The sequence below is a fragment of the Colossoma macropomum genome, unplaced genomic scaffold (genome assembly GCF_904425465.1).
Source record: "Colossoma macropomum unplaced genomic scaffold, Colossoma_macropomum, whole genome shotgun sequence".
In the NCBI taxonomy this organism is placed as follows: Eukaryota; Metazoa; Chordata; class Actinopteri; order Characiformes; family Serrasalmidae; genus Colossoma; species Colossoma macropomum.
In genome coordinates, this window is record NW_023494791.1 from 20,813,062 (window position 1) to 20,836,395 (window position 23,334).

The 23,334-nt window shown below is 39.0% G+C and overlaps 3 protein-coding genes across 7 annotated transcripts; all 3 read right to left on the reverse strand.

Moving 5' to 3' along the window:
- Positions 1-1,748: 1,748 nt before the first annotated feature.
- On the reverse strand, positions 1,749-8,730 carry si:dkey-51a16.9 (RING finger protein 122). 4 transcript variants are annotated; one of them, XM_036574326.1, is made up of 8 exons: positions 8,178-8,674; positions 7,546-7,616; positions 7,156-7,316; positions 4,327-4,477; positions 4,081-4,123; positions 3,967-4,008; positions 3,689-3,771; positions 1,749-2,567 (listed from the first exon to the last, which is right to left on the reverse strand). In XM_036574326.1, exons 3-8 carry the CDS (start codon positions 7,193-7,195, stop codon positions 2,447-2,449), a joined length of 480 nt encoding a protein of 159 aa, XP_036430219.1. In that variant the 5' UTR covers positions 7,196-7,316; positions 7,546-7,616; positions 8,178-8,674; the 3' UTR covers positions 1,749-2,446. The 4 variants fall into 4 exon arrangements, with proteins under 4 accessions (XP_036430219.1, XP_036430220.1, XP_036430218.1 ...); XM_036574327.1 differs by lacking the exon at positions 7,156-7,316 and having other exon boundaries at positions 8,178-8,672; XM_036574325.1 differs by lacking the exons at positions 7,156-7,316; positions 7,546-7,616 and having other exon boundaries at positions 8,533-8,730.
- Positions 8,731-10,968: 2,238 nt separating this feature from the next.
- Positions 10,969-15,371, reverse strand: LOC118809945 (calcium homeostasis modulator protein 2-like). Of its 2 annotated transcripts, none has more exons than XM_036573462.1 (3): positions 15,202-15,371; positions 14,033-14,657; positions 10,969-12,252 (listed from the first exon to the last, which is right to left on the reverse strand). In XM_036573462.1, exons 2-3 carry the CDS (start codon positions 14,576-14,578, stop codon positions 11,836-11,838), a joined length of 963 nt encoding a protein of 320 aa, XP_036429355.1. In that variant the 5' UTR covers positions 14,579-14,657; positions 15,202-15,371; the 3' UTR covers positions 10,969-11,835. The 2 variants fall into 2 exon arrangements, with proteins under 2 accessions (XP_036429355.1, XP_036429354.1); XM_036573461.1 differs by having other exon boundaries at positions 14,033-14,839.
- Positions 15,372-15,723: 352 nt separating this feature from the next.
- Positions 15,724-22,226, reverse strand: calhm1 (calcium homeostasis modulator 1). The gene is made up of 2 exons (XM_036573567.1): positions 21,634-22,226; positions 15,724-16,173 (listed from the first exon to the last, which is right to left on the reverse strand). Exons 1-2 carry the CDS (start codon positions 22,180-22,182, stop codon positions 15,724-15,726), a joined length of 999 nt encoding a protein of 332 aa, XP_036429460.1. The 5' UTR covers positions 22,183-22,226.
- Between the last annotated feature and the right edge of the window lie 1,108 nt (positions 22,227-23,334).

Below are 23,334 nucleotides of genomic sequence, written 5' to 3' on the forward strand. Positions count from 1 at the left end.
CTTTGTCCCAAAATATACTTCAACAAAACAGATTTAGCAGCATATTGTTGCTGTTGCTGACTTGTGTGTCAATTTGTGTTATTTGTCATTTTTGCACAATTTGAAAATTCCACATTACTTTTACATTGTGTTCACATTTCAAGATGAACAGCCTCTTATTTCATGATGAATATTTTTAAAAATCACATTACATTAAGTTCCATTGCAAGTTAATGGTGTTTTGTCATTCTTCTGTAAAGTTACCATTTTGGAGAGACAAGGTTTATTCTGACAGCGGCAATGTGCTAATTTGACTACACATAACCAAACCAATGTGTACTGAAAGGGCCCATATACCAAAAAGGTTTTTGATTTATGATGTTTGTGTGGGTTTATGTACTAAAAGCAGTCATAATTCATTTTTACATGACCATTTTCTAACTGCTCTTTATCCCTTAAAAATTAAACAGGCTTTAAGACTGATGTATGTAAATGAGCTATGTTCTGATTGTGCACTGTGCCTCGTTCAAAAAGCAGTCAGGACACTTTCTAACTTCAACGTGATTGGGTGGTGCTAAAGTGGTGTTGGCTGAATAGGCTACGTTATACAGATATGTGTTGGTTTTGGTGACACAACAAAAACAATGAATTGAAAACCAGCTGGTTTTGCAGGTTAGTCTTAATATACAGTCATAAATGGACTGTATAGACGACAGAGTGAAGTTTGAAATGAGTTGAAACTTAAACAATGTTTACAAACCACATCAAACTCTTTTATTTCAAAACCTGAGGAAAATTTGGATTTCCAAGATAAGGGCCAAGATAATGAACTATTGCATCAGTTTAATGTTAGAATAAGTGGGTGAAAGGTGAGATTTGGAACCCTTTAGGCCCTCCCACCAAAACTCTGAGACCTGCTTGTAAGTCACTGTAGTGCCCTCCAATTCAAAATGATATGGGATCTGCAAGCTGGCGTAAGCCTCACTTTCTGTGTACAGGCCAGTCCGGTCTAATTCTGGATATGTAGACCAGGGAACAGTTCACATTCTCCTCCTTGCATGGTGAAGCACCATGAATGGCATAAGCACACAAGTGGATAAATGGAAAATGGAAACGACCTGAAGTGTATCATGCACTTTGTTATTTTACTATGTCACCATATTTTATTATTGTCTATAACTCTAAACGCCTTGTGTGACCCATTATAAGTTTTTGTTGTTCCTAAGACAAGTGTTCACTTTTCATTGTGTGTTTTGATAGTAGCATGCCTGTGGGGGTCACAGTGTTATTAACGCGTGCCTATACAGTGTTCTACACAAAACATTCTTTTCTGTCTGTGGGGGTCAATTTATACTGAGATCCTCTAACAAATGTAAAGCACAGATATCAATGCTTTGCTAACAAAAACATCTCTCAGGCAGCCGTACAGAGCCCACACTGACATAAACTTAGTGGAATGCACTGTTGACGACAGTCACAAGGCTGGCCCATTAACACAGATAGCAAGCACTGCCATGTAAAATAGCAAGCATTGCCACAGGAATTTGTTGAGTTTAGCCATGAAAAGAGCTTTTGTTGGAATTGTAATTCAGCCTCACATAAGTGGAGATTCACTAGGAATGGGTCTGGTGTTTGCTCTGACAAAAATGAATGTAATTCAAATCGTACATGACATCATTGCATTACACAGACAAGCATGTCTTATTTGCAAGTCTAACTTATGGTCCTAAATAGGAAGAAATTCTGTGGTCCAGTAAACAAACCATAAATACAGATGTTAAGCCATCAAGGAAATGTTACACTTTATTGAGAGGTCTTTACAATATAAAATAACAACTTCAAAATAACTTAAAGATTACCTAAAACTCCAGTTCACCCAAACCTGGCCTGGGAGTGCTGGGAGGGCAGGCATTAAACAATCGTTTAGGTTCTTCAAATCCAGGAACGTCTCTGTGATCCACTGATACATTTGATTTACTTGACAAATCTGAAAACATTTTGGCGAGATCCCAAGATCATAGGCCTTCATAGGACACAGAATGCTCCATTCTGACGCTTCCGTCATATAATCATCCTTTACTGGTCTGTGGTACTATAATGTCCTCTGCCATTCCGATGGCATTTGTGTGCATATATATTGCGCAGTGCCTACACAAAGTATTCAGGTTCTGTGCAAGTCTCAATAGCCAAAATCTCTCTTTCTCAGCCCAGGGCATCTATATGATGCTTTTTATTAAGGCTGAATGCATAGTGCATTAAGTCAGAACTTCAAAACATTATCGTGTCAATGTGAAAGCTCCTCGCTGCTGCATTAGAGGACTGTTTTAGTGGTAGAATGAGGGTCAGCTGGATATGGGAGTGGGCTACATGTGACACTGTGTGTTTTTTGTATTGTTCTCGAGTGAAGCTGAGCGAGCTCCACACAGCGAGAGTCTCCTGTTTCTCTTACTGACACCAGCCCTCTCGCTCACACCTCTAGGGGGTTCTGCAGCCCCTCGGCCCCCTGTGGAGGGTCAGGCTGGAGCCTACAGATGGGTTTGTTACACATGGGGCAAACACTTCGGATTTCCAGCCATTTCACCAAACACCTGCACATGCACGTAGAGAGAGACAGAGAGAGAGAGAGAGAGAGAGAGAGAGAATATATTAGTCACTGTTGTAGAAACACAATTTTTTTGGAAATAGTCCAAAATAACTTTGATTAAAATCTAATTCAGAATAGTTAAGAACATTTTTTCCTTGTCCATTTTGGACACTGAAGGGTTTGTTCCTGCAATGATGATATGTAGTTCTATAAGCTAAAATCTATAAGCTATAATCTATAAGCTATACTGAAGAAAAATAAAATTTTTTTACTTAAACTCCACAGAAACAGGGTTGGTTGTTAAACAGAATTGTGACCATATGTAGCAGCACAACACAATATCAAACTTCTGCAAAATAAGAGCAAAACCAAATGTTCTCTGTATATAATGTTTTGCACTCACAAAACAGAACATGGCTTGCAGGCTGAGGTTACTTTGAACCATGAAATGTTCTAGTGCTTAAAACCAGCTCCCTCATTTAAATACAGTCAGGAATGGCACGCATGTTTTTGTAGTTGTTTTACATTTCGAAAGCTTGTTATCTACATTTTGCACCTCCTTCAGTGTTCTCGTGAAGTTCCCTTGTGATGTATCATAGGTAGACAGGTTGATTTTTTTCTACTATCGAAATATTTTTTTCCTCTACACTCCTAAAACAAGGCGCCACAAAACGTTCTTTGAGCAATCCCATAGAAGACAAACTTTTGGTTCCCTCAACAGCCATGTTTAAAAAAGAGATTTGGTAGTGCTGCAGGTAATGTAAAAGCCCTATACCAATTTAAGGGTTCTTCCTAGAAGGTTTACATTATGTGAAGTTTCTTTAAACTTTAAAAAGTTTTTTCACACTCACACATCTCTTTTACAAAAATGGTGTAGTTCTTTGAAGAACTACTTTTGGTTCCCTAAAGAACCATGCAGTTCTTGTGAGAACCAAAAGTAGTTCTTCAAAGAACGCTTTCTGGCACTATTATTTTTAAAAGTATGTGGTTTCAGGAATTAAAGTATTATGAAAGTACATTGTATATACTGGACAGTACATTGTATAATGGAGCCTGCCGAATGTCTGCCGAGAGATGTATGTATGTCTGGGTGTTTATGGTGGGCAGCATGGGAATTAGTCTTACTTCTTGTGGAATGCATGAGAGCAAGGACACACTCCGAGCTCATCCCTACTCCTGAACTCTTCTAGGCAAACTGCACAGGTCTGCTACAGGGCAAGAGACATAAAGAGAGAGCTTGTATCTCCTGGTTTTGCTACAATTTGAACAGTATTTGAGGCGAACAGGTTCTTACAGTTCATTCCAGTTCATTTCAGTGTTTCATAACAGCAAAGCTTAGATGCAGTTTCTCTTTGAGCATAAAGATTTTTGTTAAGAGTAATGCTTGTGTTAAGATGACTTACTCCAAGCAGGCTGAGCTTCTTTCCTGCTCCTTTTAGAACCACCTGCAAAGAGACAAGTTAACTGACACTGAAGGAACTTATTTTTCAAAAGCATAAAACTAAAATGAAATATACCTCATTGTATCCATACTGCTCCCGTGTGCCCTGTCGTCTCAGGCTGTGAACGAATACAGTATGTTTAACTTTACATGATTACATCCAGAAAAGAACAAATGTATGTCTGCATAAATTCCATAAGTTCTATAAATTAATTATCCAAGCATCCCATTGACCTACTAGTCTCCATGCTTCACTCAAAACTTTTACTATTTTCTAAGTGTAAATTCTGATTTTGAACCTGGTTCAACACTACAAGATTACCTGAACAGGTAACAACAGAAGATCATGCTCAACATGAAGATGAAGAGGCCAATCCCAAGGATGATGACGTAGACATTCAATGGAAGGCGGTATGTGGTGTCGGTGCTCATTTTGCAGTCTGAAATCTGCAATCCCAAGTCACACAGACATCCTGCATGACCACAAACACAAGACTCATTTAAAGTCTGACAGATTCAAAGCCACAATCTGTTTTTCATGCAACAAAGGAATTCAAGTAATAACAGTGCCCATACTAAGACACAATATGTTTGTCGTGCTCTGCTTGTCATGCTTAGAGCTAACATTTTCGTGGCTGTTTCACTGTTCTGGCACTTCCTGATTGGAGCTTGACTGAAATGAAATGACCGAAGTAGGTGAAGTTCAAGGTCTCTGGCAAGTAACATTCGTATTGTTTTCCAAATAGTTTCAGCCTCAGCATAAATCACAAATTAGCATTTCTCAGCTGATGAGTGAGTGGATCACATATTCGTCTTTACGAGGCCCTTGGCAGCCCACACACTCCACTATGACTCTCATGTGTACAGTTCGCTGTGGCCCCAGCATGCATATTGCATACACTCCTGTGGAGCGTCTGCATGTTTCTCATATTGCCGTAACAGTGCACTCACTGTTGGACTTCACTGAGCTGCATGAACTTTTCACTGTAATACATCTACTCAAACTGAAAACAAGAGAAGTATGTCACTGTGGTATCTTATTAATCGACTTCAACAGCTCTGCAAAGCACTATTGAGAAACAGCAGAAGTGATGGGCACTTTCCTTTCAGACTCTGACATTGTTGTCAGTAGGCTGAACTTCTGGAGAGCTAACAGTTGAGACTGTATGATCAGCCTTTCTTGTTTCGACTGTTAGCTTGCAGCATTAAAAATATGCACATAGCACATTCATCACATTTTGATGAATCTGATAACTTGTTTTGAAAACTACTTGCTTATGATGCTTAATTAATAAATGAAAGACAACCTATAATATTTATGTAGTTGCTGACACATCAAAACATTGTATCTCCAAATGGTAAGGGTGTAAGAGAGGGATAAAAACAGTTTTATCTGTAATGTACACATATACACACGTAAACATATGCTAGTTCAGAGTGTCAAGGAGGAATCTGGATGAAAAGTTTGATGTCAACTTTTTTTTTTTCATAGTAAGAATTTCTTGTTATTTTTTACCTTATTTATATTTATTTGGAAACTACTGTGCAACCTTAACAGTCATTAACAAAATTTTAACATTAAAAAAGTAAAAAAAAAAATCCTTCAGCAACAAGTAGATCTCTCGCTGATTTTACTTGGCCAATGAGAACACAATTACAATTATTGCATAATTTCACTGCTTAGCTGTCCTTCTTGGTGTAATGAGATATGAGCCTATGGTCGTCTACACTCAGTATATCATCAGAGGCAGCTGGCAATATCCAATGAAGAATTTTGTAATGCATCTTTACTGCAATCAATACTGAAATAATCTATTAAACAGAAAGCATTATCAATAGAGAAAACAGTGAATGTATTCCTATTATGTTTGACTGCAACGTGCTGAGCATACTGCCTGGCCCAGCACTGCCGTGGACATCTCTCGAGCATTCTGCATGTGGGTGAAACAAAAGGCTGAACAGAAACCCTCCACTATGGGAAGCCATAAAGAAGGCAGACTGAGTGAAATCTCTGCAGTGCTGTCTGATTCCTACTGTACAATAAACTACTCACATTAACTACTAAATGAGAAGGAAAACACTGTATAAGGCAAAGTTGTGTCCCTCTCTTTGTCCCCAAAACAATGACCTCTACCATTCTACACTGTTTATTGTGTATTCATCCTCACTCCCCTCTATTGATGCATTTGTGAGTCAAGACAGAGAGCAAATTCTTTGGAAAGACTTTCTGTTATTTACTCCTAGAAGAGATACATGTTCTCTACTAAACTGCATTGGAGCACTCTTGGCAGGTTGAGCAGTATGCCAAAAATGAACTCAACAAGTTTTAGCTTTCCCCAGTTCCACATTCTGTAAGTACTGGTTACACATGCTGCTAAATATCTGCTCCAATCTTTTTAAGACGGATTACCTTATTATCTTTGAATGTATTGTGTTTATGACAAGTGTATTTGTGAATTCCTCTAACACACAGACAGCATTTCCCATGTACAACAGCGCTATGCAATAAATATTCCATATGTATTGGCTGTGAGCTGACAGAATTGATGTGTGTATTTCTGTCAGGTCAATCAAATACATAGGCAGTTGTCAAATATTCTGTATACATTTTGTGTTGCTGACTTACCAAAGACAAAAAACCTGGGATACACTGCCATTTTTCATTTGAAATAGCCAGCTGTTCTTTACATTATGTTACAAGTATGATAAAAATGGTTAACAATTGCTTAGAATAAAATACTGCTGCATCAATAATCATTAGTCCAGAATGCTTTTTTCCTTTCCTGTAAAGCTGAATATTTTGGAGATACAAGGTTTTGTTACCACAGCAACAATATGAAAGGAGAGAGAAATAGAGCAAAATAAGAGTGGCTTTGCCTTAATGGGAAGGGCATGAAACAAAGGAGTGAGGCAAAAGGGTGCAGGGGAGGAGACAAACAAGGAGAGAGTGATGGAGAGAAAGGTAGAGCAGTTGGCAGAGCCTGGGTGAAGCCTGGGCAATTGTCCGTGCACAAAGGCAAACACAAGTGGCTGCAGCCGCAGCCCCTTCTGCCATGAAGCCACCATCTGCTCAGTCTAATGGGGGGTAGAGGGGGAGGCAAGGGCATGGGGCACATCCAATCCATGCTGTTCATTTGTGGGCCTCACCAACCTGGGAAGGAAGCACCATGGAAAACAATGGCGGCTGACATCAGGGGTCATACTCTGCCAAACAGCATACATTCGCTTCAAACAATAGAACACAGAGTGACACACAGACAATAAGTCTCTCTCCAGTCTGTGCACAAGTTCAGGCCATGCAGGAGATTGTCTCTGCAAGGAGAAAGGTAAAGGGCTTTCACTTGTTTGGGTTAAAGCAGGGGCACTTGTAATCTTAGGAGGATGTTAGTGAATCATTGATAGAAAGCCATGGAGAAGGCTGGAGACGCTGTGAATAACACATGTTTTAGGGAAGGGTGCCTCGCGGCTAGCATAACACGTAGAACAGGTCACGGGGATTCAGATGCATGGATGTGGGGAGGGTGTTATGATTCATACTCACCGTTACACCACTGGAGAGGGTTCATGAAACTAGGTGTCAGGCTGCTCCAATAGAACCAGTCAATCAGTGATCTGTTCCACAAGGCTGTGTTAAAATGGGTCAGCAAGCTAGGTTGATCCCCCCCAAACAATGTCAGATAAATAATCTGGGCTTTGTCCTCGCTGGAAAAACTCCTACAACAATACCACAGCTGAAGAAGTCTTCACAGCCTTGCAAGCACCCACCACATTCCCTTCAGTGTTTGTGTAAAAGCAGGACGACTTGGTTAAAACACTTAAAAAGACAAGTCGGTCAATGTCCACTTCAGGGTTGGCGTAGATATCAAAATGTTTTGCCCTCCTTCTGTGATCTCAAACGTTCCACGAAATACAGGCAGAACGACACCTAACAAATAGTGTTGCTTTGACTTTTTCTTTTGTCCAGAGTCATTGTCCAAAAACCAAAGTCCAGATTTTGGTACTTCAAGAAGGCTGCTTTGTAGGGTGCCTTTCACACAGGTCAGATTGCATTAAGAGCTTATTATTATTGGCAGTTTAAAATAGTTCTTTTCATTGGAATCACAGTTACAATAACACCAGCAGTCTAATGCTTTTCAGTCTGAGCATATATATAGATCATGGAAGTGCACTCACTTGCTTTGCTTTGTCTACCTCCAAAACATTGTCACGAGGTTCTTCCTGTCCCTGTGACACCTTGTCCCACCTTTCTGAAGCCCACCTGCTTTTCTTGTCCTTCAGAACAGTCTTCTCATTCTTATCACCCCCTTTTTTCCAAAGCAAGAGAGGAGCTGAGGCTCAGTGCAGTCTCAGTGTGAATGGAGCTGTGAATGTAGCTCCTTCAAGCTGTGAGTGGCATTGTGCTGGTGACGGCTCTGTCTCCTCTTCACCATCTGCCCTGCTCTCTCTCTCTCTCTCTCTCTCTCTCTCTCTCTCTTTCTCTGTCCTCCAAAAAGCACACAGGAGAGGAGGAACTGGAAAAAAAGATTGCCTTGAGAAGAAAGGGTCCACCCTCTGTGTGTTTTGTTCAGCTCTAATGCTTTACCAGTCTTCTGCTCCAGCCCCTGGCTGCTCATAATGGTGCCGAGCACTCCTCTCCTTCTCAGTTTGTAAACATATCTCTGCTCATGTGATTTGCTGCCTGCATCACAGCTCTCCTTTCACCCACCCCCTCCCTTCTTTCTCTCCCCCCCGTCGCGCATTCTCTCTCTCTCTCTCTCTCTCTCTCTCTCTCTCTCACACACACTCTCTCCCACCCTGGCTCATGCTCTCTCGCCCTCCTACCCCTCTCCAGCTGCAGGCTATTAAGAGGTGACAGTGGCCAGGCAGGCAGACAGGCAGACACACAGGGTGTATTCTGCAAGGCTGTGAAAGGAATGGGGGTCGATTAGCTGCTCTGTTGACTTACACAATATATAAACAGAGATCAGTCACAGTGAGAAAGAGTGAGTAAGACAGAGAGAGATAAGGAAAAAGATACAGAGAGAGGGAGAGAGTAATAAAAACAGAACTTTGGAAGCCAATTTCTGAGACTTTAAAAATAAAAGTATTTACTAAGTCATACTAATAAAAAGCTTCCCATAATGATGAGATACTAATTATGAGATAACAAATCACAAAGTGAGCTAACATACAATATTATAACACTATTGTAACAGACATTATTATGAACTACTTACTCATAGTTCTGAGATGCTAGCTCTTTATTATGAGATAGTACTTCACAGCTATGAAAATACTAAAAGTATGAGATAGTAAGTCATAATAGTGATATTGGGTCTCACTTTATTTGGATAGTCCACTATAGTCCCCTATAGATTATCTACAGATGTTCAAATTGTTAACAAACTATCTGTTGAAACTAGGGGATTCTAAACAGTGGTGGACCAGGGTGAGGGTTAGCTTTAGGTTTTGGGTTGAGGTTAAGGTTCGGGTTAGGTTTAGAGTTAAAGAAAATGATGGTTATTTTAGTAGATATTTAGTTTAATGTAACTTGAAAGTAAATTAAGTATCTACAAAGCATCTGAAGTGGACTATCCAAATAAAGTGTTAACTGATATTATAAAGCATAATTATCAGATAGATTTTCATGATTATGAGCTATGGGTTAGTATCTCATTATTATGGGATAGCATTATGAGTTATCATTATTATGATTATTATAAGTTAGTATCATTATTATGAGACATGATCATCTTTAAGATACTGTATGCAACTATGAGATACTATGTTGAGTTGAGATAAACTTCACATGGTTCTTACTCTATCATTATTAGACATAATTACCAGACAGTATGTCATCATTATGAGTTGGGTTAGTATCTCATTATTATGAGATAGTAAGTTATAATTATAAGATAAAACTATCTTTATGAGACTTCATGTGATTATGAGATGATATGTTGTGTTAAGATACACATGTTCCTCACGCTAACATTGTAAGACATAATTATCAGATAGTATCTCATTATTATTAGTCATGAGTGTGTATCTCAATATTATGAGATAGTATTATGAAATATCATTATTATTATTATTATTAGGAGATATCATTATCTTTAAGACACTCTATGCAATTATGAGATACTTTGTTGTGTTGAGAAACATTTCACATGTTCCTCATTCTGACATTGTAAGCCATTATCAGACAGTATCTCATTATTATGAGATATTATGATTATTATGAGATAGTATCTCATTATTTTAAGACAGTAGGTTATATATATATATATTATATATATATATATATATATATAGATAGATATATATAGATATATGATACTGTATGTGTTTATAAGATACTTGTGTTGTGTTGAGATACACTTTATGTGTTTTTCCATCTGCATAACTTACATTAGATCCATAGTATGTAATGAAAATCTATGGTAGTCACTGAATAGTAAGTCTTAATGGTAATAACAGAATAAAAAGCCTAAAATTCAAAGGGATAAACTCAGATCATATTTTTCAGACCATGTTTCTGCCATCATCCTTTGAAAATAGCTTTCAGTATGGGCTTTAATACTAACAACCTGAAAAGAGAACGCCCAGTATGACCTGTGACCACCTTGTAAACATGTAGCTTAACAGCTTTAGAAACAACAGCTCCTTGATTCAGTGGCCAGTGCATTAGAGGTCCATTAAGGGTAAAAATCAGACAATATGGTTCATGTGGGTAAAACCTAAAGCTGGAGAGCTCTGTGAAAAACTGAAGTAGGCAAATAAAAAGCATGTGATAGTGGATCTGTGGCTACGTCAGGGCTTATCTTACACAGGCCTTCCTGAATGATTGCATTTAGCTTTACTTTTGCAGCTGTTGTGTCATTTTATAAATAATACTAAGCAGTTGAGATGTTAAAACATTTTATTCCATTTTATTTATGCCAATTTGCAACAGTTTTAGGTTAATCCCTTTTAAGTTCAAAGTAAAAGGCATCATATATTTACACAGCTTGAAGAAAGTGTTTTTGAAAAGAGGTGTCTAAAAACCAAGGTGAACTGGAGGCTTGTTACTGCTATTTTTAGCAGCCTCCTCATGTTGTGTTTGCCACAGTTTTACCCCCTGCCAGTGTTTCAAGTGATAAAACGCAAGAGCCATCTGGAGCCGCCTTACCGGCAATGTGAATGGAAACCTAATTAACCGTTTCAAATCTAACATTACCACACTTTCTGTAAATACTTTTATAACTCTTTTTTTTTCAGAAGCATTTATTACATAGTGAGAATGAAATGGTTGAAATATGATACAGCTCTACCACCAGCAAACATCCACTGTTGGAAATAAAAAGTCAGTTTATTGCAACAACCTATGTGTATTTTACATTTAGTTAGCCCTGAGAGAATAGTTGACAAGTAGACAAGTAGACACCATGGCCAAACATCCTTGAGATATACCTAAAGTCTAATAAAAATATGGTTTAACACACAGCACAGTCATTAATCAAACTGGAAACATTGTCAGTAACTAGCCCATCTTTAGAGCAGTAAAATAAATGTTTTTCAGGCTTTTAAAAAACTGCTGATGGTATTTAAGCCTTAAAGTACAATCATCTAAAAAAAGCATACCATCACTAGGCCATCACTAAGGATCTCCAAAAATAAGTTATCACATCATCACATCAAAGCAAATGGCAAAAAAGAATATTCAGTTCCACAGCAGGGCCAAAATACCCTTATATCATAACAGATTTGATAGCATTTTGGTTAATATACACCATATCCTAGTGGTTCAATGAACTATTATCAACAAAAATCTATAAAAAACAGACTATTATGGTCAGTGAGATTTACCACCCTAACATAACATGTCCATCTCTTTCGCAATGCCCTCATGGTTGTCCTCCTCTGTGTATTGGGACCATTTATTGAGGCGACTATACAGCGGAGCTCCTCTGTTCTCTCTGTATAAGTAAACACCTGTGACACGGTTCCACTCCTGGCTGGAAATAACACTTCTAGCTCCCTGGCACTCTACCAGAAGCTCTTTTTCCTCTTTCTCCAGGGCCACGAACCCAAAGAAGCTCTTGACGTTCTCAGCAGCATGGATCTTAGCATGAGCATCAGCAGTGCGCTGAAAGAGAACATGCTCATTGGAACGGTAGCTGGACCAGTACGCCTCCTGCTGGTATCCCAGGGGAGAGCAGCAACGCTTCAGACACAGTATCAGGAAAACACCGAGCGAGATGACAGCTATCATCAGCCATCCCAGCAGCTGGAGACAAACAGCAGAAAGGGAAAGGAGTACAAATTATAAGTAGCAAGCAAGTGAAGCATGCACCTTGTACATGCCACAATGTCTTAAAAATACTGAGCAGAAAACACTAATGATGATGTTGATTATAAAAAGTAACTTATGATGCATTACTTTCAATGCATTACAGCAAAAACATATAGTTGTGTGCAAAAGTTTGGGAACACTAAATACACATTTTTCAGATTTGTGAAATGAAAAGAAAAATATTAGATATATGTATATATAAATCTGTCAGAGTTAAAGCACCTTAACTGTATATCTGATCAACTTAAAAAAAAAAAAAACAGACAATGAACCAATTGTGGCATGTGCAAAACCTTTATATTTTTGGGCTATTCTTAGGCATGTTTAAGATCTACCTTCAGATTTTCAACGATGTTCAAGTCTGTGAGGGCTGTTTCAAAAGCTTCAGCTTGCATTCCTTGAAGTAGTTCATGGTGGATTTTAAGATATGTTTTGGATGATTGTCATGTTGTGGAAACCAGCCAAATTTCCCCTTCAGTTTCATGACTGACTGTGTCACATTTGCTTCCAGAACTTGCTGAAACTTAGTGGAATCTGTTCTTCCATCTACCCGTGTAATATCTGCCACTGGTTGCCACACAACCCCAAAGCATAACAGACCAACCCCCATGCTTAACATTTGGCAAGGTGTTCTTTTCATCAGACGCTGCTCCTTTTTTCTCCAAACATTTGGTGACTGTGCCCAGAGTTCTATTTTTACCTCATCAGGTCATGGTACTTGCTTCCAAAATGCCTCTGGCTTAACTAGACGTCGGTTTGCATACTTTAGGCACTGATGTTGTTGATGAGGTTGCCAGTAAGGTTTACTTTTGATGACTCTTCCATGCAGATCATGTTTGTGCAAACAGTGCTATCAAACTAGCAGGCTGTACTGCCACTCTTGTGTCAGCTAGACCTTCCAGATCTTGCCTTGCTTAACTTAACTGCCCTTTCCCCTTTCTTAATTACATTTCAGACAGGAAATTGTGAGCTGGAAGTGCTATATCTTTTTATAGCCTCCCCCTGCTTAGCAGGCATCAATTAGCTTCATTTTCAGATCTGCCAGAGGCTTAGAGGAGCCCATTGTTGTTGAGTGTTAACACAAGGTTTGAAAAGTCACAAAAGTTATTACGCTTTGGAATTGTCATCAGCCGAAAATTTTTAACTGGTCTCAGTGAGACTATCAAGGCCTAATGAGTTTTTGCACATGCCCCAATTACTGTTTTATTTTAATGTATTTATTATTTCTTGTTTTTATTCATCAAATTTAATGAAACTATGCATTAACATGGCAGAAAATGTTTATTTTTTAAAATAGTTTGCTGTAGAGGTTTTACTTCTTTTCACTTAAAAAATCAGAAAAACAAAAACATATGTAATTTGTCCAAACTTTGGCATAAAACTGTGAGGCACAAGAAAAAGTTGTTGACCTCTATAGGGTTTCTCACAAATGTGTAAATCTGGTTTCATGAATCTGTGCCTGAATCTACTCTTTGTCCAGAAATCACTCTATTAAATGTACCTCTTGTATAATTACAGAACATTTCAAGGAATGAAAAGTGAATGGCATGATGTTTGATTTATTCAAAGACCTATTTTAGTACAATGTCAGCATGAGTCTTTAGTTGTAAGCAAGAGGTTCTACATGCAGTTCACCACTAAATGCTAAATGCATTTTTGTGCATTTTTTAAAATATTAAAACACTAAATGCTTTAAGGTACAGGTGATAAGTACCTGAGATTCATACTTGAGCCGACGTTGAATTTCTCCCCAGAAGTGCAGCAAATCTGTGGGTACATCTTTGCACGGAAAGCGGGCCATGACATTCGGGCCCTGAGGAGTGGAGGGGAAGTTTTCCAAAGACAGAGGGTCCACAAACTCACTGAGTGCACAGACATAGGCCTCTCCTCTGAGGAGTGAGAGGACAGACCAGGTAATAGGGGCCACTACCGCTCGGCCCACTATTGACCCCAGCAGAGCAAAGGCAGCAGCCACGGAGAGCTTCCGGCATTTTCTGATACGACACTCAGAAACAAGGTCCCATGTGTTTCGATTAAGCATAATCCCAATGATAAAAAAGGCCAGTGCAGGAACACCAATAGCAGCTAGCCCATATAGGTAGTTTCTCTCTGAAGAACATGGGCACTCAAAGGCAAAAATGTTGTACGCCGTCTGACTGGCCACTGTCCCCAAGGCTATGAGGCCATTGAAGATCACTACATCCTTGCTTTTGAAGAAGAGAGCAGCAAATTTGAAGTTTTCCGAAATAAGCGCAGCCATTTAATCCTGCTTTCGCGTTAAGCCCGGCTCTCGGTGTCTGCACGCAGATGATGACCAGGAGTTTTAAGGATCCTTAATACTAAATGAAAAAAAGTCTCAAACACACATCTGTGGACAAGACTTTGCAGATTCCAGTAATGGACAAAATCCAGAAAAGACAATGCAGCTGAATCTCCTCAAAGCAACCCTAGACAAGCTCTAACATGTAATCCCCAAGGCAAGCAAAAACATGGACAGCACAGAGGAACCTGGTGGCAGAACCTGAAGAAAAGGGTTAAGAAATCTGGGTAGAAATGCAACACGTGACAGAAACAGTCCTGAGCAATGAAGGACAATTACTGACGATGCCACACAAATTCAGGCTTTACAGAAGTGACATACACAGAAGCCTTTACTTCATTGTGCAGCAGCCACAAAAAAGTGTGCTCACTGGAAACAGCTCAGGTTTCACTGAGGAATATTTTGGTGAGCAGCTGTACAGAGTAACCACACAGTTAGAACTTTGAGAGTCCATGGACAAAAGTAACATGCTCAAAACAACTGTTTGTGTATTCATGTATCTCTAAGATAAAGCTGCTAAAACAAAGACATGTGACTGGAAAAAAAATGTCATGCAAACTTACGTTCCATGGCTAAGGGGTACAACTCTCTGCGCTGTAAATCCACAGAGTTTCAAACAGAGCACTGAGGTTGGCATTAAATAAAAGGAGTCTAATGCACAAAAACCGGTTCTATTAGCATCTCTACAATGCCATGCCCAAGTTGGAAAAGAAAAAGAGAAAGCGTCCATATAAGTCTGTTACGGGCACAAGCTCTGAATCATCAGCAGGAACTGGAGTCTGGTTTCCTCCCCAGTGGAAAAAAAAGAGTATTTAAAACATGTGGAGAGACAACTCAAAGCACAACATGGCTGCTAAGCTCACCACTTTAAACCACTGTGCATGGGCAGAGGCTCTGTAAAGGTTATCTGTTTACATACAAATCTTAGCAAAGCAAAGAATAGTGAGGCAAGTACCAAGCAAAGAAATGTCCAGGAGGAAAAAATAAACATTTGTGTCACACTCCTAATCATAAGAGTAACATAAATAATATTAAACTATCTGTAAAAAATCTGCATAACAGTGATGTTTTGCTCTTATGTAGCCTCAGATTTTATATCCATTCTTTATCGATTTGTGACTATGACAGTCATTACTGTGAGCATGAATGCTTGAGTGTTCACTCATGCTTTCTTCTTTTCCTCGTTTGTGAAGGTGTAGCGGGGGTTTACAGGTATGCCAGTTCCACAGAACTCTGTTCATGTCCTCCTTTTCACGGATGCCTAGGAGCTTCTCTTCTTCATTTGTGTGTGTTTCTTCATCATTATGTTTCACCACCATTTCACCACTAATGCTTTCAAAATACTGCTGTATACAGACCTTGGCAAAGCTCTTGGCGTGTTCTCTGCACGTCTCATCAAAGAGCCTGCGCTCTGTATCAATATAATGGGACCAGTACTTGCTTTTCAAGAAGACTGCTTGTGTAAAACATGGTCTGATCCCTCTTACCATAAAGGCCACCAAAGTGACAATCAGCAAAAATGTCCATCCACAGGCCTGAGGGAACAAAGATACCTGGTGTCATTTTGCACTCAGAACGTGTGAACAGTTTGTTTATAGTTACAGCAGGTTGGCATTCAAATACAATTACCAATCAAAAGTAAAATGCTGATATCTTCACTGTGAAAAATTCAAAGTCAGGTCAATTGAAACTTAAGGTAACTCATTGCCATTGCTTTTCTTGGGTTAACTCAACTTGAGTTAATTCTAGAATTCACTGAACTCAAGGCAAGGCAGGTTTATTTATATCACTTTTCATACACTGCTGTCATTCAAACTCAAACTTCTTAGTTCGGTCAAAAGTTCTCCCAATTCTCATTTGTAATTACTCAGTTAAGTAAACACAGAATTTGTTTTTTATTCCGTTCCGCTAGAGCTGGGACTCAGTCTATCACACAATCCCACCATTTAGTCCTCTTGGGCTTCCAAATATAGAAAGCTGTGGTATCGCTGCGGTTCAAACTTACAATCTCCTGATTTTAGGCAGAATTCTTAGACCATTGCACCACATTGCAACATTATTTTTCAAAGTTAAAGCAGATATTTTCTACAGTTTATTAAACATTTAAGGACACAGAAATCTGAGTAAGTTCAGGAGCTTTCACGTGGTGCAACAGACTAAGCATTCACCCCCACCAAGCAGTTATGAGTTTGAACCGCATAACTGGAAGCCTAGGGAGAGAAAATGCCTGGAGGAACTTTCTGATGGAAGGTGTCCCACCTAGCAGGGAAACAGAAAAAACAGCATATTGTTGTTGTCAGAAGAAAACCTTGCATCTCCAAAATGATAACTTTACAGAAAAAGGAAAAAAAACTTACTTTACTTTTAATGTAAGTCAATGGAACCAGACATTTTTCCAAGTCAATTTGTGCCATTTCTTTTGGTCCATTCTTCATGAAATTGACACACAATGTAAAGGGCAACAGGTATTTTCAAATTATGTCAAAACTCAAAATGACAAAGATGGAGATACAAGGTTTTCTTCCAGCAAACCCCAATGCAGCAATATGCATTGTTTACATAACTGAGATGAAGAAGTAAAAAATTAATAATAGCAAGGGTAAGGAGATAATAAAAATAGTTAGGAAAACGTCTGACTAACCTAAGAAGTTTGAGCTGGGTGAACTCTAGTGTCCTCAAGTTGAGTTAACTCAAGAAAAGTAATCAGTTATTGTATAATTTAAAGTTCTTTTTATTTTAACAGTGTTGGTGTGTAGCAATTAGAGAAAATCTGAATTAATACAGGTACACTCTATGTCCACACATATCCAGACTGCTTCTAATTAGTGAATTCAGCCTCTTTAAGGTGCCACTCTGACACAGATGTTTAATTGTGAACACACAGCTTGTATAATCTCCATAGAAAAGCATTGCCAGTAGAATGGAATGCTCTAAATTAGCCACCATGCACTTATTAATATCCTTGACTTCAAGAGAAACATCGGTTGAGCATTTGTCTACAAGCTTTTCAACATACAATGTACATCAGTAAATATACAAAGTAGTACATTTTGGACTCAAAATTTCAAATATTTGGATTTAAGTATCAAAACAAACAAAAAACAAACAAGTAAAATAACTGATGATGTCCCTCCCTACAAGCTAAAAATTTAAACAATCCCTTCACACCAAATTCTGATTTTGTGGTTGTTATGAAATGTGGATAATATATGCTTTATTACAATGTAAATACATATAGAACATGGCTTGAAAACATTTTAGAAGGTTTCCAGAAAACAGTATTGGTGCTACATTTTGTGTCACAAAAATTTAAGGCTTTTAAACTCTAAGGACCTGTCAACTGGTCCAGCCTTACATTACTCACTCTGCAGTATCTACCTAGCTTACTGAATAATTCATAGTAGCTACTGGATAATAAGCCTTAAGATTTATACATGAACAATAAGTCTAGAGTTTAAGGAGTAAAAGAACAAATCAATATCACATTTTAATCATCATTTTATACTTGACTCTTTATATTTTAGGTGTTTGCACATGAACAAAGCAAAGTAACAGCTATGTTTATGCAAAACTGCATAAACTGCATAGCTTAGCTTCCAATATTTATTTGGTGAGAGCGCTTGAGGCATTTAATGCAATGTAAATCAAAGTATCTGCATAACAAATATGTGCATATTCAAATGCAGGAACACGCAAGTAGATCTAAGATGAAGTCACGTTGGTAATTTAGTCCTTGATTCAAAACTGCAAAACTGTGTAGAAAACCAGCTCAACAAAAACAAGATAAGAGAAATGTTTACTGTTCATTTTAATCTGAAATGTAGCTATATGTAAATGTAAAGGATTCATTGATAAATGTATTATGTTTTCTCATTTCACTCCCAAACACATAACAGACCTCTACAGCAGTGTATTCAGGTTACAAATGAAGTGCAAGAGTAGAAAATAACACTCCCCACACAAATATAGCACGACTGGATTTACAGAATGATAACCTCTCATGTCATACGGGCAGTCTTGGTCCTACGTGTCACCATTAGACACATAACGGACCCCAGAAAAGGAACAGATCATGGCTGGAGAGTTGAAACTGTATCTGAGTATGTTATGTGTTTTGATATCTGGTCATGATGGCCCAGGCTTAAAGCGGGCTTCTGAGGGACTGAAACAACTGAAACAAAATTCAAACGAAAACATTTTGAAACAATGCACCACAGTGACATCTATTGGTCGGATGGTGCTGAACAAAACCCCCTGTGAGAAGGAGAAATGTGTATAATTGCGTAATTAACAGAAAGCTGTGCATTTGTTGTTTTTAAGTATTACAGCATTTACATAAACCCAACAACAATACTAATCCTACAAATAATAATTGAGGATAAATAGTTAATTAAGTGTATTATGATATAATATAATGCATGTAATTCACACTGTACGATCAGATTTTGCCCCAGTGCTGTAGCAGATTAAAGTCAACACAACAGGCTCTAAAACAGCACAAATTAAACCAGAGCCCAGTCCCAAGTTTAGCGATTAATCAAGACCGTCCTTCAGTAACAAGCTTACCCATGGCCTGAAATTTCCGTCTTCCATGGCCTGTAATGCCAAGTAAAGTTTGTATGCCCTCATCAAAATTATTTTTCTCTGTGTTTGATAAGGTATGTCTTGGAGCACCATTCTTGTGGGCAAACGTTGTGACGCCCAGGTTAAGAACCCTTGCCCTAGGGTGTCCCAGTCGTCACTTTGCCATATAAACGTGTGTTAAGGAGTGCCCTCTAAGCGTTCTTACTCCAGCCCTCAATAAGGACTGCATCAGTGCGGACTCAGCTGCGGCCTACTACCAAAAATTCCATAACACAGAGGAGAGGACCAGTGGATTGATTTGTTTACAGCTGTCTGACCAACAGGGCAGACAGGAAGATACTCGGATTTGGGTAAAAATACATTTATATATTAATTTAATTTGTCATTCAGCTGCATTTGCTTGTAATCTGAACTCTGTAGACAATCACTTTAGAAAAAAAAAACAGTGCGACTGATATGCGGATGTGCGGCACATGCAAGGCCTGCACGTCACACAAGTCTGATCCAAATGCACCAATTTATACCAAGCACCCTCAAAGTCTCTCGCCCTATAGGTCTACACATTGTTATTGTCACCAAAATGCTGACTTTGAGGAGGACTGCAGGGCTTAGTGTGCTATTTGGGACTGAGCACCAGAAGCTCCAGTATTTGAATGAGGCACTGACAGAAAGACTGAGTGTCAACCCAACATTCCTGTTGGCTATTTAATATTGCAGGGAATGGCGACATGCCTACATGACCATGCTCAGCTCTTCAAATAACAATCTGATCTGTAAGGACATGAGAGAAACAGTTATATATTTACCTTCTAGATGATGTTTCAGAGTTTTTATTATTATTTGATTTTTGTGAAATATATGCTTCGAAAGTAAGACATAGTGCAAAGGTATGTCCCATAGGCTTCCACGGTGTAGAAAACAAGATAATAAGAGTGTTTTTAGAAACACTTTGCTAATTCAAACTTTATTATCCAGCTGTTATGTGCTCTTTTATCTTATTTTATCATAATGCATGTTCATTGTGCATAATCTTAGTCAACTGGGGCTATTTTAGTATTCCATGTTCATTTGAAGGCTGTGGGTAGTGGTACATATCTATACATCACTTGTCCTCCCTTCGCTGCAGAAAGAGCCTCTACTCTTCTGGGATGGATTCACACTAGATGTTGGAACATAGCGATGATTCTTTGTGGGATTTGATTGCATTCAGCCATGAGAGTGTTAGTGTGGCCAGGTATTGATTCTGGATCAGAAATGCCCCTAGAACTCAATCCAAAGGTATTTGATGGAGCCACATCACTCCAGAGAACACAGCTCCACTGCTCCACAGCCCAATGCTTGGGGAGCTTTTATACCCCTCTATCTGATGCTTGGCATTGGGAATGGTGAGCTTAGGCTCATATGTGGCTGGCCCAGAGCGCCATTCCATTGGTTAGTATTTGTCTATGGAGATTATATAAGCTAAGCGTGCACAACTGAACAGCTGTGTTAGCCGTTGGTGCAACTTAAAACAGCTGAGATCACCATTAGAAGGAATATCTGAACCATGAACACTCAAAGAACCCTTTGCATGATTAAAGGGTTCTTTGCATCATGAAATCGTTCTTTAAATTAATAAAGAATATTTTATATATGGTCCTATATGGAAGCTTTTTGAAAGGGGTTCTATATAGCACCAAAAAGGGTTCATCTTTTGTTACGATGTCAAGCTTGTAACAATAGAAAAACCCTTTAGGTGCTATACAGAACCCTTTTCGAAAAGGCTCTATATAGAACCATCTGAAGAACCACAATATAACAATATAAAGAATCACTTTCTTTACTAAAGAACCCTTGAAGAATCATCTTTGTGTGTAGGTGTGTAGGACTAAGTTTAAGGTTACATACACACTTAAAAATGATGGTTCTTCAAGGGTTCTTTAGCAAAGAAATGGTTCTGTATAGAACCATGAACACTCAAAGAACCCTTTGCATGATTAAAGGGTTCTTTGCATCATAAACGTGTTCTTCGGATTAATAGAGAATGTTCTATATAGAACCTTGTCAAAAATGGTAAATAGCACCAAAAAGGGTTCTTCTGTTCTTCTGTTTTGGTGCTATATAGAACCATTTTCTTTACTAAAGAACTCTTGAACAACCATAATTTTAAGTGTGTATAGTTACATATGTTTGATGCATATGGGAAATATCATGTAAGATGATTTTTTAAATTGGATAATAACCACCTCAATAGAGAGAAACATTTAAAAACATTAAATAAAGAGAAACAATTTGCTAGTGGAATAAAAGAGAAGTTACATATTTGTGTTAAATGAAAACTTTGTACGTGGTGGATTCCAAGATGTAGAGCTCGTGCATAGCGCGTGTGTATTTGTGTGTGTGCGCGCGCGCGCTCTCGGATCATTCATTACCTGTGACATGCACCGGATGTACCTGCTCGCCGCCTCGCGGGAGATGAGCTCGTGCCCGTCGAACACGTTCTCGCAGGGAATTCGCGCCAGTAATCTCGCGAGCTCTCGCTCGGGCGGCGCGGCGCGGCTCCGGTTGAAGAAGCGGCGCAGGTCAGCGGCGGCGCTGCACGCGCACAGCAGACTCTCCCCGTGCATCAGACTCACGGCGATCCACACGGAGGGCGCGATGAGCGCGCGCTGCGTCATCGAGCACAGCATGTAGCGCAGCACGCGCGGCTCCTTCCTGCGCGCTCCTGCGGGCCTCCTCCACTCCTCCGTCACCATCGAAATGTTGTTATTGAGCACAAAGCCCAGGATGAAGAACCACACAGCCGGAATGAGCAGGATCCCCAGGCCGTAGGCGAGGTTGTACTCCGGGAGACACGGACAGGTGAACTCGAAAGAGGAGTAAAGCTGAGCGCTGGCCAGGGCCATTATACCACAGATACCGTTCATAAACGACTCCTGATTGGCCTGCAAGAACTGGAACATCATCCGAAACTTATCCATTATTCCCAGAAAGACCTGTTTCAAGCCTGAAAACTGACCAAGAAAGAAAGGCTTAGTATCAGCCAAGTAGTTCAGATTTCTCTCTTGTATTAAATATGATGTTTCCCATAATATGGTTTCTCCTTTGTGCCCACAAAATCACAAAAAATACAGTAACTTACTGTAACGTTTGCAAGGAAAAGTAAAGACATGTTCTACTGAATTTTAAATGCAGTACAAAAGTTTACATACAGCAGTCTATTACTGTAATCAACAATATCCATTTTTAAATATTTACACACACATATTAGGACACGGAAGAGCACTAATTTAATAGTATAATCTGCCTGTACTGTAAATATTTCCCAGAATTCAACACAAGATGCTGTATAAAACCGCAAAACACATTTAAAGTATAATACTGGCTCAAATACAGTACATTACTGCTAAAATTAGAGATTTTTTACAGCGTATAGCATACCAGAGTAGATGAAAGAAAGCCTGTGTGGATGGACAGCTGCCTTTGACCATGAATGAGCTAGGCAGGATGACACACATACTGAGGACCACAGCTCTGGCCCCTCCTTTCTTTTTTCCTTCACTGTACCACTGTGGCCTTATCCAAATGTTAGGCCTTTGTTTAACTGCTGTTTGAAGTTTTGACAGCCCTCAGAATTCTGCTTTGATGTCGGTGTAAACAGACTCATTTAATATGGTTTAAAGCACAATAATATGGTTTAGTGCACAATGTGTTCCTACGTGTGGAGGGTAAGACTGAATTCAACACGACACACCTTGCAGACCCACAACCTGTCACACTAACTCAAGCGTTTCATTTTGTTTAAATCCTCAAGACTGTGAGAGTTGAACAAAACGTAAATAATGTAACTGTACACACAGCACACAGATGTAGATCAGTGTTAAAACTGAATGCCATCTTAAATGGAACCGCATATCAAGAAATAGGACTATGTTAGACATTTAAGTTTTTCCACTGTGTTATTGACTGATGAACATCCAGTGTCATTTGCATCATAGCCATGTCCACAATGCTGAGTAATGTCTCTGTAGAGAGACATGCAAAACTAAACAAATAAAATCCTGGGGAATTCAAATCTCAGCATGCAAATTTGCTATTTTGATTGGCGAAAGCAATCCAGCCGATCACCAGCA

Excerpts from the sequence above, each read along its gene's own strand:
- si:dkey-51a16.9 (XM_036574325.1), bottom strand. The coding sequence starts at position 8,617 with ATGAGCAGCCAGGGGCTGGAGCAGAAGACTGGTAAAGCATTAGAGCTG. Across the intron at positions 4,478-8,532 it reads GTGGACCCTTTCTTCTCAAG|GATGTCTGTGTGACTTGGGA; the intron begins GCAATCTTTTTT and ends GTGGTCATGCAG. Across the intron at positions 2,568-3,688 it reads TCTCATGCATTCCACAAGAA|GTGTTTGGTGAAATGGCTGG; the intron begins GTAAGACTAATT and ends GTGCATGTGCAG.
- LOC118809945 (XM_036573462.1), bottom strand. The coding sequence starts at position 14,578 with ATGGCTGCGCTTATTTCGGAAAACTTCAAATTTGCTGCTCTCTTCTTC. Across the intron at positions 12,253-14,032 it reads GGCTCAAGTATGAATCTCAG|CTGCTGGGATGGCTGATGAT; the intron begins GTACTTATCACC and ends GTTTGTCTCCAG.
- calhm1 (XM_036573567.1), bottom strand. The coding sequence starts at position 22,182 with ATGGATAAGTTTCGGATGATGTTCCAGTTCTTGCAGGCCAATCAGGAG. Across the intron at positions 16,174-21,633 it reads ACATCCGGTGCATGTCACAG|GCCTGTGGATGGACATTTTT; the intron begins GTAATGAATGAT and ends TTGTTCCCTCAG.